The sequence below is a fragment of the Gadus macrocephalus genome, chromosome 7 (genome assembly GCF_031168955.1).
Source record: "Gadus macrocephalus chromosome 7, ASM3116895v1".
Taxonomy (NCBI): Eukaryota; Metazoa; Chordata; class Actinopteri; order Gadiformes; family Gadidae; genus Gadus; species Gadus macrocephalus.
Genome location: NC_082388.1, coordinates 12,163,191 through 12,178,035, shown reverse-complemented (window position 1 = coordinate 12,178,035; position 14,845 = coordinate 12,163,191). Strand labels below are relative to the sequence as shown.

General features: G+C 49.8%; 2 protein-coding genes across 2 annotated transcripts in view; both read right to left on the bottom strand.

Annotated features, from left to right (window-relative positions):
- LOC132460804 (proline-rich protein 36-like) overlaps positions 1-6,080 on the bottom strand; it is a 6,218-nt gene extending 138 nt beyond the window's left edge. Inside the window, exon 1 of the mRNA XM_060055676.1 lies at positions 1-6,080. This exon is cut by the window's left edge and continues 138 nt beyond it. Within this exon, the coding sequence (XP_059911659.1) occupies positions 1,037-4,180 (3,144 nt within the window). The 5' untranslated portion in view covers positions 4,181-6,080 and the 3' untranslated portion in view covers positions 1-1,036.
- A 145-nt stretch (positions 6,081-6,225) lies between these two features.
- Positions 6,226-13,828, bottom strand: LOC132460876 (organic solute transporter subunit alpha-like). Its single transcript, XM_060055829.1, has 8 exons — positions 13,475-13,828; positions 11,877-12,028; positions 11,397-11,470; positions 10,782-10,940; positions 9,379-9,490; positions 8,349-8,495; positions 7,723-7,828; positions 6,226-7,081 (listed from the first exon to the last, which is right to left on the bottom strand). The coding sequence occupies exons 1-8, from the start codon at positions 13,548-13,550 to the stop codon at positions 6,909-6,911; spliced, it is 999 nt and encodes a 332-aa protein (XP_059911812.1). The 5' UTR covers positions 13,551-13,828; the 3' UTR covers positions 6,226-6,908.
- Positions 13,829-14,845: the final 1,017 nt, after the last annotated feature.

Genomic DNA, 14,845 nt, shown 5'->3' with positions numbered 1-14,845 from the left:
GCCTCTGTACTGCATGTACCGTATGAGATGAGAAACCCAATGACAGCACCCCACAGTCTTGCGCCATAACCCCCCAGCCCCCTCCCACCCCCCCCCCACCCAACCACCTGGTCATCCTCTACCATTCATCGTCCACAGAACCCGCTTTATATCCATGCCCCTCGCCGGGCTGCACAGCCTCTCTCAGAGTCTCAGTGTGCTTTGTTTTCATGGTACGCCCGAGCAGGCAGCCACACAGGCGCTGTACAATTCAATAGATTTATGTAGTATATAGTGCAATAGAGAAGTGGTTCAAAACGCCAGGCTAAGAGACGCAGTCCTCCTCCCGCCTGAGAGGGCTCGGTTTCTGCTACATAGCTCCAGGGGGGGGTCGACGGCAGGCGTGGGATGTACATTTGCTTGCTGCATTGGCTTGCAGAGGTCCTGCTGCTGATCGCCCTCGGCGATTACAAATGACCAGAAAGGGACAGGGAGAGTCATAGTAGGTTGTCGTCGTCAAATAGAGAGGTCTGCTGGAAAGAAAAGACAAAAAGGGTCCGACCCTTAAAAAAGTGAGAGTAACAAAAGCTGAAAGGACGGTAGAAAATACTTTGTATTTGAGTCTGTAGGAAAAAGCACCCTGAAAAAGGCACTTGCCCGTACATGTCCATTGTCTGTGTGTGTTTGTCTGTTTGTGTTGTAGTACTTCTTGCAAAGGAAGAAAAGTTGATAACAGTTCCACTGCCCCTGCTTCCAGGACAGGTCCGTCCCGAGAAAGCCGAGAGCATGTCCGGTCGACCCAGCGTCAAGAGGAACAGCTGATGTTGTTCAGCGTTGTCTCTTATCAAGGAGATCTGTGCTTGAGTGACCTCCACCAGCGTGCGTAGTTATATAGTGAAGCCAGAAAAATCCGAAAGAAACAACAACAAAGGACCGTTCAGCTAGCAGAGGGTGTGCAGAGGGTCTACCATCCGAGGGGAAAAGAGGAAGAGGAAGTGGTACCGAACCAGATGATATGTGTTATCCTTTGCACCGCAAACAACAGCGTCGTCTCTTCTCATTTTCTCATCTGGGGGGCGGTGGTGCTTGCGACCGCAGGCTTGCTGGCCCCCAGCCTGCGGACGGGGACCTTGGACGTGGGTATCTTGGAGCGAGGGGGCTGTGACGTGGGCTGAGCGCCGTGCTTCACGGGGATCCTGGAGTCACGCGGGGAGCTGGCGACGGCCCGCGGCGGCTGCGGGTGCGGAGCCAGCTGACTCTCCTCCGGGTGCTGGGACGGTCTGGGGGTGGGGACGCCGGCCCCTCTGCCTCTTCCGTCTTGTGGGCTGAGGCGGGGCCTCTCGTCCACCGGGGAGGACGCGGGCGTGGGCGCGGGCGTGGGTCCGGGCGTAGGCCCCGGCGTGGAGCAGGAGTCGGGGCTCCTGTCCCCGTCGTCCCCGTGCGGGGGCGGGTGGGCGTCCCGGACGGGCGGCTTCCCCCCCCGTCCCCCGCCCACGATGGGTATCTTGCTCAGTCCCACCAGCTTCCCCGGGGTCGGCCTCTTCTCCCTGACGGGACCCGGGAGGCCGGTCTGGTGAGGCTCTGCTGGGGCTGGGGCCGCCTCCTCTCTCCTGGCCGGTCGCTGAGCTGCCTTGTCGTACGTCCCAGCCAGGCTCCCTGGAGGCGGTTCTACCGAAGCCTGCACACGCCCCGGGCCAGAGGGGGTGGTGGTGGGTGGAGGAGGAGAAGTCTTTGGAAGAGGAACTGGGATTGATACGGGGGTGGGGGTGATAGGGGCTGGTTTAGGGACCATGGCGTCCGGAGTTCGGGGAACAGGTGTCGGAGTAGGGAGGATAGGGGTAGGGATGACAGAGGCTGGAGTTGGGGGTTTGGAAGCAGGGGTACAGGACATAGGGGCTGGGGTTGGGGTTGGGGTAATAGAAGATTGGGTAGGGGCAGCAGGGGCTGGTTTGATGACAGGGGGGTCTGGAGTTCGGGTAACGGGGGTGAGAGGGCTAGGGATAACAAACGATGAGGTAGGGGCTTTAGAAGCTGACAGACAGGTCACAGGGGCAGGGGATGGGCTGACAGGAGATGGGGTTGGGGTAACAGGAGACGGGGTACTGGTGATAGGGGTGGTTGTAAAGAACGGCGGGGGTATGGGGAGCGGTGGGGTTTTAGAAGCTAGGGGAGGGGCCGTAGAAGCCGGGGCGGACGGGCGAGGGCCTGAGGAGAGTGTCAGAGCGGAGGCAGCGGCCTGAGGGGTCGGGAGTGGAGCTGAAGCAGGGACAGCTGGCGTCTCATCCAAGTGGGCCGGGGCAGCAGCAGGGTGCGCGGCCGGAGTGACCGAGGTAGTGCGGGGCGGGACAGGCGCAGGGACAGACGGGGGTTTGGTGAAAGATGCGGGAGTCGGTGCGGAGGAAACACCGGAAGGGACGGAGGGGGGCGCGAAAGAGGGAGCATATTTGTCGGAGGTGATGAGGCTTGGAGCGCAGGGGGGTAAGGGGGGTAAGGGGGCTGGGGGCAGCACTGTCGTCTTGGGGAGAACGGCCGGGGGGACAGAGGACGGTGGTTTGGCCTGCACGGGACAGGTCAGCAGCACGGAGGCCCTCGACTCCCCTGCGGTGAAACTGGAGAGGACACAGGGAGGTCGTTTGGCCGAGGCGCTCTGGTAACTCGGGCCGTTTCTAGAATCCAGTTTATCAGCCGGACTGAAGGGCAGGTTGGAGGGGAGGGTGTAGGCCACCGGGGTGAAGGTAAACGGCGCCGGAGCGGCGTGGCTGGGCTCCCGCGCCGCAGCGGCGGCGGCCGGGACGGGGGCCTCTGCGGGCGGCTTCGCCGCCACAGAGCTCAGGGTGGTCAGCGGGCTCCGGTAGGGCGGTGCGACGCCGGGGGGTTTGGTCGGAGTCGGCTCGGCGGCGGACGTGGGGTAGAGCGGCGGTCTGGTCGTGATCAGGGTGGAGGTCTTCACTGCCGGGGTGGAGAAGCTCGTTAGCGTCACCAGGGACGACGAGGGCATCGCCGCGGGTTTCTGAGCAGACGACCTCACGGTGATGAAGCTGCTCGGGACAGCGGCCGGAGACGCCGACGCCGCTGAGGGAGGTTTGAACGCATGGCTGGACAGGGTGGAAGACTTGATGTCGGCGGCGACGGGGGGGGTGAATGAAGAGGGCGCCGCCGTGGGCTGTACCGTGGCCGTGAAGGAGCGGGGAGGGGTCGCGGGGGGGAGAGCGGCCGCGTGCTGTCTCGTCGACGTCGCGGCGCTAACGCTAGGGGCGTACGCCGCCGCGGGGTAAGAGCGGACGACGGGTTTGGGGGACGGGCTCGCCGTCGGGGGGGGGGCCTCCTCGGTGTCCCGGGCGCTGATGGCGGCGCTGGCCTTGTCCCACTCGGCCGCCACGTCGGCCATGATGTCTCCGCCCGCGGTGATGGAGTCAAAGGTCAGCAGCGAGGAGATGTCCGCGAGCAGGAAGCTCAGGCCCGCGTCGCCGGGCTCCTGCGGGGTCCCGGGGCCGAGCGAGACGGGCGTGCGGGGGACGACCGCCGAGCCGTAGTCGTGCGACGCGGGCCCCAGGCCCTCGCTCTCCGAGGAGCTGTTGCGGTTGCGCGGCGGCCTCGGCGTGAGGGTCATGTCCTCCTTGATGATCTCCACGCTGTTGGAGCGCGACGACATGAGCAGCGGGCTGGGCGGCGCCCCCGCCCGCTCCTCCTCCTGGTCGCCCTTGTTCGGCGGGAACTTGACGCCGCTGAAGAGGCCCTTGATGCCCCGCCGTTGGCGCCCGGGCGGCGGCTGGGACACGGTCTGCACCTGGCGCTCCCCCCCCCGGCCCCCCTTCCCGCCGCCCCGCAGCCGGAGCAGGAAGCCCATCGACCTGACGGAGCCCATGGAGCAGATGGAGGGGCGGGAGGGGGCGGCGGCCATCATGGACACCCCCTCGTCCTGGAGCGCCCCGTCCGCCTGGCCGTTGGGGCCCGGGCCCCGCACCTCCGGCGCGCGCTCCGTCTCCCCGGGCTCCTGCTCCGGTGGGGATGCGGCGCTCTCCGGCGATCCCTCCGGCGCCTTGCTCCTGGCCACCGTCGCAGCCTCCTTCTCCTCCGCCCGGCCGCGTATGGAGAAGATGCTGCCCGGCTTGCGTTTGCCGAACAGCTTGAAGCCTTTCTTCTTGCCGCCGGGCTGCGAGTCGCTCGGCGGCGGGTCCGAGGCGTCTGACTGTACATCCATTTTGTTCCGTGGGGCTTGTTGTTGTGTTCTGTTATGCCGCTCTCCTGCGTCGCTCCCTCTCCCTCGGTGTGATCTCCTGCTGTGAGAACGCCGTGAACGTTGCTTTGTTGCCGTTACGGGTCGCCGGTCAGCTGACGGCACATCCAGTCCTCTCAGATCTATTTCGGTCCCGCTGCAGAACCACACTGCTGCCGCTGAATCCGCCGTCTTTCTGTCTCATTCACTGGAGGTTTGTCTCTGCCTCTCTCTTTCCCTCTCGATTGCCCTCTCCCTCTCTCTCTCTCTCTCTCGCGCGCGCGCGCCTCTCTCTCTCTCCCATCCTGCTCTTTCTCCTCTGTTGCTCTCTCCTTCAATGCCCCTCCCCTTTTGCCTCTCTCCCTTTTTTTTCTCCCTCTCTCCTCTGGCTGGTCTTGTGCGGTTGCCATGGCAACTGAGGAGCTAAGCAGCTTTCGTCAGCAATGCAGAGCCAGGGGCATGTCGTCAGGCTCCCCCGAACGCCCCTCTCTCTCCTCTCTCCCCCCCCCCCCCCCTCTCTCTCTCTCTCTCTGTCTATCACTATCGATCTGACTGTCTCTCTACCACCCTCTCTCCCCTTTCTATTGCTCTATGACTCTCTCTCGCTCTCTGTCTCTCTCACCTATCTCTCTACATCTATTACACTCGTTGTCTCTCTACCACTTTCTCTCCACCACACTCGATCTATTTATCTCTTTGTGTCTCTATCGCCATCTCTTCCTCCCGTGCTCCCGTTCCCACTCTCCCCCCGTGCCTCTCACACTTCAATAAGCAGCGTCTCACTAATAAGCAGGCAGTGTGTTTATGTTTGCCCTCATTCAAACAGAATCAGGCTAACGACCTAGCTAGCATAATCAACAGCTCAGGCAGCATTAGTCAGTGGGACATGCTTTATGTTTAACCCAATAACATGTTAAGACGATTAAGGGCTACATTCACTAAACCTAATCTGGTTATGTGGATTCAAAAGTCATTTTGCATATGTAAAATAATTGATCCAAATGAAAACAAAGATGTTTGTGGTATTAAAAATCACTTACATTCTATATAATAAATAACAAAATATAACATTGACATATCTACAGTGAGATTCAATAATAACAAGACTAGATAATAAAATACATTTAATATAAATGGCTTTTAAACTAACTGTGAATAAGAAAAAATCTGATCTAATGATTTTCTTGATATGAAATCTTTCATAATCAAAATTAAATATAAAACATAATCAAAGTGTTAAATGTAAATTCCGACAATATTATTGTCAGTTAAGGTCAGGAATGTAAGTATAAACTCAGTGGAGCAGTTATAGGTTTGAGTCATAGGTTTGTCAAAGGTTTGAAGCCATTATCTAAGACTGGATGTGACAGAGAACAGAGACTGTTCATTATGACCGCACGCGTCTAATCTTATTACAGAGGAGGAGGATGAAGGAACACAACAGGATGTACAGTAATGGATGACTACAATATTATTTCATACACTATTGAGTAGGCTATATCGATTATAGAACATTTTGTTGTATATCGACCGTTAGGGTTTGGCATTTACTTTTTCATGATTTATTTAGTTTTTATCGTTATAATTAGTAGTGATATAGTACTAGTTATCTAATTCCATTCCGGATCATATTTGGATCCGGATAAAAGTGTCTGCTAAATGCCCTAAATGTAAATGTGCATAAAGGATCTAAATATCAACCTATAGAGACTATAACAAGATATGATGCTAACACATCTACTAATGAGAAATAAATGACATTGTCAGTTCAAGTTAATATAAATGATCTGTTCTGGCTAAATGTTGACAGCGGTTAGTTTATACACAACAGCTGTTGTTGTTTTGTGTTGTTGTTATTTGATAGTGAAGCTAGGATTACATGCTTATCACATACTTTCATAACTATTAAAGTAGACACTGGTTCAGTTCATTCAGTTAATATCACGAGTATGGGTTAGGAAACTATTACTGCAGCTGATAAAGTTCTGAATTATTCTCATTATACCCGGCCCAGGGTATTCTCAGACAAATGAAGATGTAAACTTTAATATATCATTATATCATAATATCAAAACCTACACACACACAGGATCTCAAATAAATCTCCAATCGAGACATTCCAAACAATACATTCAAAGGACTTTGACAAAAATAGGCCCGTACTCCAGTACCATCGGTATTGGTCTACCTTAAATAAAACCATCAGTTATTTTACTGAACAAACAAAACAATTGCCCATATCTATCTATCGGGTGAGTCCCTTTTCTCCAGGGACAGTTCCAGTTTCTGCTAGCCTGTCTCTTCCATGGGCTTTCACCAGAGATGTCCATGTTGTAAGATTTTTCAATGGCAAAGGTTCTAGCTCGTTTGTTTTTAGCTGGTTCACCTAAGCTTAAAATACAGCACATTAAACCATTGTGCGTGCACTCCCAAGTTTATATTTACTACATTTACAACAATAAGAAAAGCTCAAATTTCTAAATGTACCCTTGTTTGATATTCTATTGATCTGTTGACCACCAAACTACAAATGTCGTCCCTGTTTTTCATTTCAGGAATCGAATTACCTTAACATAGCGGCCATCTTGGTTCTAACCGCTATTTGGGTGGGGCAATGAATGCGAAATTCCGCATCGTCATCAAGATGGCTGCACGGTGAATAGGCCCATGTTAAATGGTAGTGTAAGGTATGTCTGTGATGTCTCCTTCTCCCTCAAATGTCTCCCGCCTCGTGGTAAGGTTTGGTGTCCTGCAGGCAGACGTGATGGTTCTGCTGGTTGTCCTCCTGTCCATCGAGGGGCAGTGGGGCGTAGGTCCGGCGGTAGAGGAACCGAGTGACCACAGTGATGATGAACATCTCACAGATCATCATCTGCTGGCTCAGCACTGGACACAAGGAAACAAATACAACAAACCAACCACCAATCAACAAATGATCAAACTAATAAACTAACAAAGAAATGGCAGCCAATCAAACACCACCCACCCAACCAGCCTTTCAACCGAACACCACCCACCCAACCAACCATTCAACCACCACCAACCAAACACCACCCACCAAACCAGCCATACAACCCAAACACCACCCAACCAACCAGCCCTTCAACCAACCACCTCCCACCCAACCAGCCTTTCAACCAAACACCACCCATCCAACCAACCATTCAACCACCACCAACCAAACACGACTCACCCAACCAGCCATTCAACCAAACACCACCCAAACACCACCCACCAAACCAGCCATCAACCAAACACCACCCATCCAACCAACCATTCAACCCAAACACCACCCAACCAACCAACCATTCAACCCAAACACCACCCAACCAACCAACCAACCATTCAACCCAAACACCACCCAACCAACCAGCCCTTCAACCAACCACCACCCACCCAACGAGCCACTCAACCAACCACCCACCGCTCGACCAACCGCACGACAACAAAACCCGACATGATGAAGAAGATGTATTATGTGAGCTGCGGCAGCTGTCTCAGAGTGTGCGAGGCGGGCTGGGACTGACTCGCGCCGCGGGCCTGGGAGGAGTAGGGTGGGGAGCAGGCGATGGTCCCGTTCAGAGCCAGGATGTTGATGATGGAGGTTTGGAGCTGACTCAACACCAGCACCAGCTGAGGAGCACGGCCATGGTTAGCTGCCTCATACAGGGTTGCACATACGTTACAAGATAGGAAGATATGAGGATAATGATTGAGCTGAACTGTATGATTAGCTCAATCCCAAAGTGTTGATGAAACGTGAAAGGACCGGAACAGTATTTATTTATTTATGCGCTTACAACTTCCAGTGATTTGTTTAGATGCATGTCCTTGACGAGCCGGTAGGGGTTAGAGCCCAGAACCTTCCAGCTGGGAGTCAAATGCCTTAACCACTAGACCACTAGATATCTTAAGCACTGCAGATATATCTTCAGTCCGTTGAAAGAAAATTAAAAAAATGTATAACCAAAGATACGAGTTGAGAGACTAGCAAATAGTGTCATTAATTTGACAGAGGTGCAAATTAAATTAAATTGAAAGTATTATTTCAAGAAATTGTGTTTCTGATCTCAATCTGATACAGAGACTGGGAGACGATGCCGTGGCCCGTGGTCGATGTATGGGGTCCTCGCCTGGGCCTCGAGGCACTCACCTGGTAAAGGGCGTACTTCTGGACCATCCTAACGCTGCGCAGCTTGTTGTTGGTGTTCATGAACATGATGGCGACGGGCCAGAGAGACGTGATGGTCAGGACGCCCACAATGGGATTGATCCAAATAGAAGGGCTGGTAACATCCATCTATAAACAATGGTAATGACACATGGTGTCGTTGACATCCAACTGTAAACAATGTGATGATAGCGACTGGTGACATCCAACTAGCCACAATCTGATCATAGTGAAAGAAGGAGATGGTGAAAGTCAAACTAGCCCCAATGTGGTGATAGTTATAGATTAGACACAATGTGACAATAGTGAAACATGCAGTGGTGATATCTAACTATGTCCAATGTGACGATAGTGATACATGGGGTGGTGATATCTATACCTGAGTAGGTAATACATACGATGGAGATCCATATTTACATTGCATACAAGAATGTATGCAATGCAAACATTAACTAAACACAGAGGACACTGTGATAGGTGTAATGGTGATCTACAAGTGAACACAGAGGACACTGCGATACGTGTAATGGTGATCTACAAGTGAACACAGAGGACACTGCGATACGCGTAATGGTGATCTACAAGTGAACACAGAGGACACTGCGATACGTGTAATGGTGATCTACAAGTGAACACAGAGGACACTGCGATACGTGTAATGGTGATCTACAAGTGAACACAGAGGACACTGCGATACGTGTAATGGTGATCTACAAGTGAACACAGAGGACACTGCGATACGCGTAATGGTGATCTACAAGTGAACACAGAGGACACTGCGATACGTGTAATGGTGATCTACAAGTGAACACAGAGGACACTGCGATACGCGTAATGGTGATCTACAAGTGAACACAGAGGACACTGCGATACGCGTAATGGTGATCTACAAGTGAACACGTTTCACCAAGATGTAAGTAATGCTAATCACCCACCGTGTGGTCAGGTGGGGGCCCACCAGTTCCCCCTGAGCATGCTGTCGATGTGAAGGAGCAGAGACAGAGGGACTCACGTCAGACGGGTCAAAGTTCCCGTTGGTCCACAGTATGATAGAGAGGATGGACATGGCTGTCTTCAGGATGGCATACTGGAGGGTCCCCGCCTTCATCCAGAATATCAGCCTCCTGAACACACCACCAGCACACATTCGTACACGCATTGGTCCATAAGGTTCATGTGATCATAGACACTTGATGCATACGTATTGTTCCATAAGGTTCATGTGATCATAGACACTTGATGCATACGTATTGTTCCATAAGGTTCATTTGATCATAGACACTTGATGCATACGTATTGTTCCATAAGGTTCATGTCATCATAAACATTTGATGTATATGTATTGTTCCATAGATGGTCTGACAGAGAAATACATGCCCTCGTCTGACACACTTTGATCAAAATCATCTTACAATAACGTGAGAGCGTGCTGTACATTATTTGCATTGCTGGCCCCAGTGGGAACCAAACCCCTAACCCCGTGCTGTCACATCTCGCCCCCTTCATTGATTATTTGACTCCCTGTCCTTACGTTTCTTGTATCTCTGATTGTCGTAATTCACCTTAATTGTTTACACCTGTCCCTCATTATCATTCCTCTCATGGTGTATTTAGTCAGCGGGTTGCGTTCGTTATATCAAGCGTCCATGCATTTAATTCATGCGGTTTCTGATTCCTGCCCCTTTACCCCCGACTATGTCTTTGTCTATGTCTTTGCCTTCTCAATGCCGGATTGTTTGCGTGACTACCCCTGTACCGACGCACAACGCTAACCCTGGCTGCAGGATCACTTTGACTTTGACACCTAAGTACGGTTTTCCAACGTCACCTTTACTGTCTGAATAAGCACCCTCATACAAGTGTATTTATATAGCACCCTTCAACCACAGGGCTATTCATAGAGCTTCACAAAGGAAGGAAGCCCACTTAAACAAACATTCAAATGAAAATCCTCCCAAAAAAGAAGGAAGAAGGCATCACATCTCACTGGTGCTTCTAGGAAGGGGCAGGTGGAGACACACGTACTAGTGGCCGGACCAGCCAGCAGTCTGGATCTGAACCCACGGGGGGTGTTACCGTGTGAGGGGGACCCGTGGGAGACAGGGCCTACAGTCTGGATCTGAACCCAGGGGGGGGGTGTTACCGTGTGAGGGGGACCCGTGGGAGACAGGGCCTACAGTCTGGGTGTGAACCAGGGGGGGGGGTGTTACCGTGTGAGGGGGACGCGTGGGAGACAGGGCCTACAGTCTGGGTGTGAACCAGGGGGGGGGGGGTGTTACCGTGTGAGGGGGACGCGTGGGAGACAGGGCCTACAGTCTGGGTGTGAACCAGGGGGGGGGGGTGTTACCGTGTGAGGGGGACCCGTGGGAGACAGGGCCTACAGTCTGGGTATGAACCAGGGGGGGGGGGTGTTACCGTGTGAGGGGGACCCGTGGGAGACACGGGCAGCAGCAGCAGCACGGCCCCACGCTGACTTTGAACGTCTCTCCAGAGTAACGCTTGAGGAACGCATCGGTGCCCCCGAACTCCTCGATGAGCAGCACCAGCACCTTGTACACCACCACCGCAAAGTAACTGCACACACACGCACACACACACACACACACACACACACACACACACACACACACACACAAATCAACACACACACGCACAGACAAAACACACGCACAGACGCACCCACACACATCACACAACACACACACGCACAGATACACGTTATAACTACAGACACATGTTATACCATGTGATGAATTTCATTAAGAACCAATGGTGCTGCATCCTGGTACTTACATATAAAACCTGTTCTACCATGTTAGGTTATAACACCCCCCCCCCCCCCCCCCAGATTAATGTATAACTGAAGAACAGAACTAGGTTCACAAGATGATTTCCTCTTGGCATCCAACCATTGGACAGTAGTTATTGCCCGTGGCCTATTGTCTTCAAACTAATTGATTATGGAATGCAGTTGTTTATGGGGCCGTTCAACTAGTGTCAACAATCAAAGTGTCTGAAAACAGAACTTACCTGTTGGAAACCATATCCGTGAATATAACCGCTCTGGGCATCCACATCCCAAAGCAGGACATGGTGGCGATCGCCTGAAACACACAGTGAACCACATTTAACTGTGTGTTTCATGTTTGAACCTCATCTCAATGAGTGGAAATCACTGGGAGATCTCTGACCAGAAGCCTTTTCAGTTAACATCATTAAGGAGTCAAATGTATGGATGACTGCTAAATTGATCAACATCAACATCTTATTTTTTATCTTGTTTAATGTACTTTTAACTAATCTATTTTAGGAAAGTGTGTACATTGAGGATAGTTTATTTCTTGCCGTTCCTTAGAAATGTATCCCACAACTAATTTTGAATTGTTATCTTCCATAGTCATCACCAGACAAGGAAGCCAGCGGGAGCATCAAATGGTCCCTGTAAAGTGGAGCGCTTTACTCTGGCAGTTAAAACAGGTCCGTCCATTAAAGTCTGGCCGAGGATCTTACGGGCGCTGCTCCATTGACCCACATGAGCGTGGTCTTCTTGGGGTAGGGCAGCTTCCTGTAGATGTACACACACTGCTCCAGATAGAGCAGCAGGGACATCACTGACATGAGGGTCAGCATGGAGAAGAGGACGGTGCCAAACACCCCCAGCCCTGTCCCGGGACACAAGCATCTCAGTTAGGATTGGTTCACCAACGTGATGATTGATTCATTCGTTTATGTTCCACTTTTACACGTACCAGGCTAATTGATCCAAAGCGACTTACGACTGAGACTGGAGACAAGGTTATGAAATATTGATAAAAAAATGTATTTATTGAAATGATACGATGATGATGAACGTATGACCTATTGAAATTATGACAGAATGCAAAGCAGCTATAGGAGTGTAATTAAAAATAACGATTTTTAATGTACGTTAACATTGAAATATTTTGATAAGGCCTTGACTGGATCAATGGTACACCTAGAAAAGCTTTAATTTGTTTAAATGTGTTTGTTAGTATTGGGCCACTGAGTGACAAACTCAGTGCAGTGCAGTCCGGGGTGAACTGCAGCATGGATGAGAAAGTGATTGTTGCCGTTTGCGACTACCGGAGCTCTATTAGATAATATAATATAATTGTATATATAATATCACGGCCAAAAGCTCTGTGTGCTATGACCCACGCTACTCTGCCTCTTATTGGCTAATACTCGCTGCCTTTACTGATTCGATTGTTGAATAATTTGAATGATGTTCAATCATCATATGATATTTATATATATTGATGTTATATATATATCTAACGAGATGATTGATGTGGAAGAGAATGATGTGCGTTTTTTTTAATCAAATGAAATATGAACAAGGATTCATTGTCAAATTCAGATCTTAAGTATTTTATTTAAATAAATGTTCAAAAAATTACTGAACATCATGTTTGCCTCATCTATATTTTACATTCATGCAGGCTGCCTGTGTGACCAGTAATACCTACAAACTGCTCCTGATCAAGTCATGTTAATTTTATAGAAGTGGCCCACTCTGGCCCATGCTATGTGTTGCAAATCAGCTGTTCAAAGACACAGTTTACAAAATAAATTAATGACTTGCCAAGTGAGAGAACAGGTGTCATTCCAGGAATAAGGAATAGTTCACTCAAAATGCATAATTGTTTGTCACTAGCCTGTGGGCCAGTATTGGTTTAGTTATTTCATAATCCTTCCTCCCTGAGATCAAGCAGCAGAAATTATGTGACAATGAGCAAATACTACTGAAGGATTTTTGGGTAAACTAAATAGATTGGTCTCACATGTCACTGTTTCTAAAACAGGGCGTTTTTCTGGGCTGCGTTAAAAAAGGGTAAACATTAAGTATACCCACTTCTCCAGGGACCACTACACCACGTGACTGTGTTACTATACACCAAGTAGGAGTTTTGGGAAAGAAGGTTGGGGTCCATTCATTCATTCCATTGTGTTTCCATTCACGGACAAGCAACTGATCCCATGAAGAGCGGTTTCAACCGTTGAGGCTTCTGTTTGCTGAGTGCATTAGGGCAGCGATAATGAGCCACTATCTTTTAAAGAGAGATAAAGAAATATGGGTCACTTACCCGTTACCACGTCTATAGCCAACGGTGGTTCCTGCAAACAGGCTGGATCCACCGTGACGTTGTGTTCTTCTTCCATGATGTGTCGATAAAGATTTGGCTCTCACAATACTTGAAATGAGAACAATGTTCCGTAAAGGACTCCCAAATTGAAGGCTAAATGGATTTGATGACCGCAGTACAAAAATAAATCCCCATTCAAAAACATGAATGTTCAGGTTTAAGTAGAATGAAAGTTATTAAATAAAAAGTACATTTGGAAAGGCTGTCCGACAGCTTTTGGCTGTTCTATCTCTTCCTTAAAGTGACTGAGACTGAGAAAGCTTTTAGCTGTTCTTTCTCTTCCTTAAAGTGACTGAGACTGAGAAAGCTTTTAGCTGTTCTTTCTCTTTCTTAAAGTGAACTTAGGGTAATAAAGGTGTGATGATACATAGACATTTACGATGTCACATCCTCCAATGGCTCTTCCCCCATTCATTCAACTTGCAGGTACTCTGAGAAAGTCAGTTGTACAGTCAGTGAGTAAAACTGACTGTACAACTGAGAAATTGATTGTTGGGGATTTCCGCCAGTTGAAGGATTCAAGATTTTGTGTAGGGATGTAGTGTGACATTGATATTGAGAATGAATTGTGTCTGTTAGGTAGAGCAGTTTGACAACATACTGCTCTTCTTCCCTGAGTGAATGTAATAAATAAGACAACATATACAATCAACGACATTTGACTAGATTTATATAAGGCCTTTTTCCTATTTGAGTTATCAGACAACTATTACCTGGACTTGGCCTATTGGTCTACAGTCTGTGAACAAGACATTGGTGAGTTACCGGTGAGGGACTATGCCCTTCAATTAAACAAACGTATTTGCTCAGGGGTGATCGACCACAGTGGTTCAACCTGAGATGGTAATCAGTCGTTCGATCATAATCTCAAGGTCAGATCAGAGATAAGATACGGAATATGGCCTGCTCATGTGATGTGATGGGCAAAAATTAACTTTCCCTTTTTCTTTTTTTTTTACAGAAAATATATAATCGTGCCATTGATCAACGCTTTGCAAAGGGCGCGTGTATCAGTGCTTGAGTTACTGTAATTAACCCCTTTCCCATTTGAGTCATGTATTATGACTTCCTTTTATGGGGCCTTCCTCTGGGCCGTTACACTTTAACCCAGCGGCTGCGCCACATGGAGGGGAAGGACCTGCGGCCATTCACCTTTGAAAGCTCTCGTATATTCTCCTTGGGTTCAAGCTTGGAACAAAGCTTTAATAGGCAACAGTTTGAGATAGAGAGCAGAGGAAACTCCCAGTGCTGACTGAAACCTGAAACCATACCGTGATGAAATAATTGAAATATCACAATGAATTTCTGTAT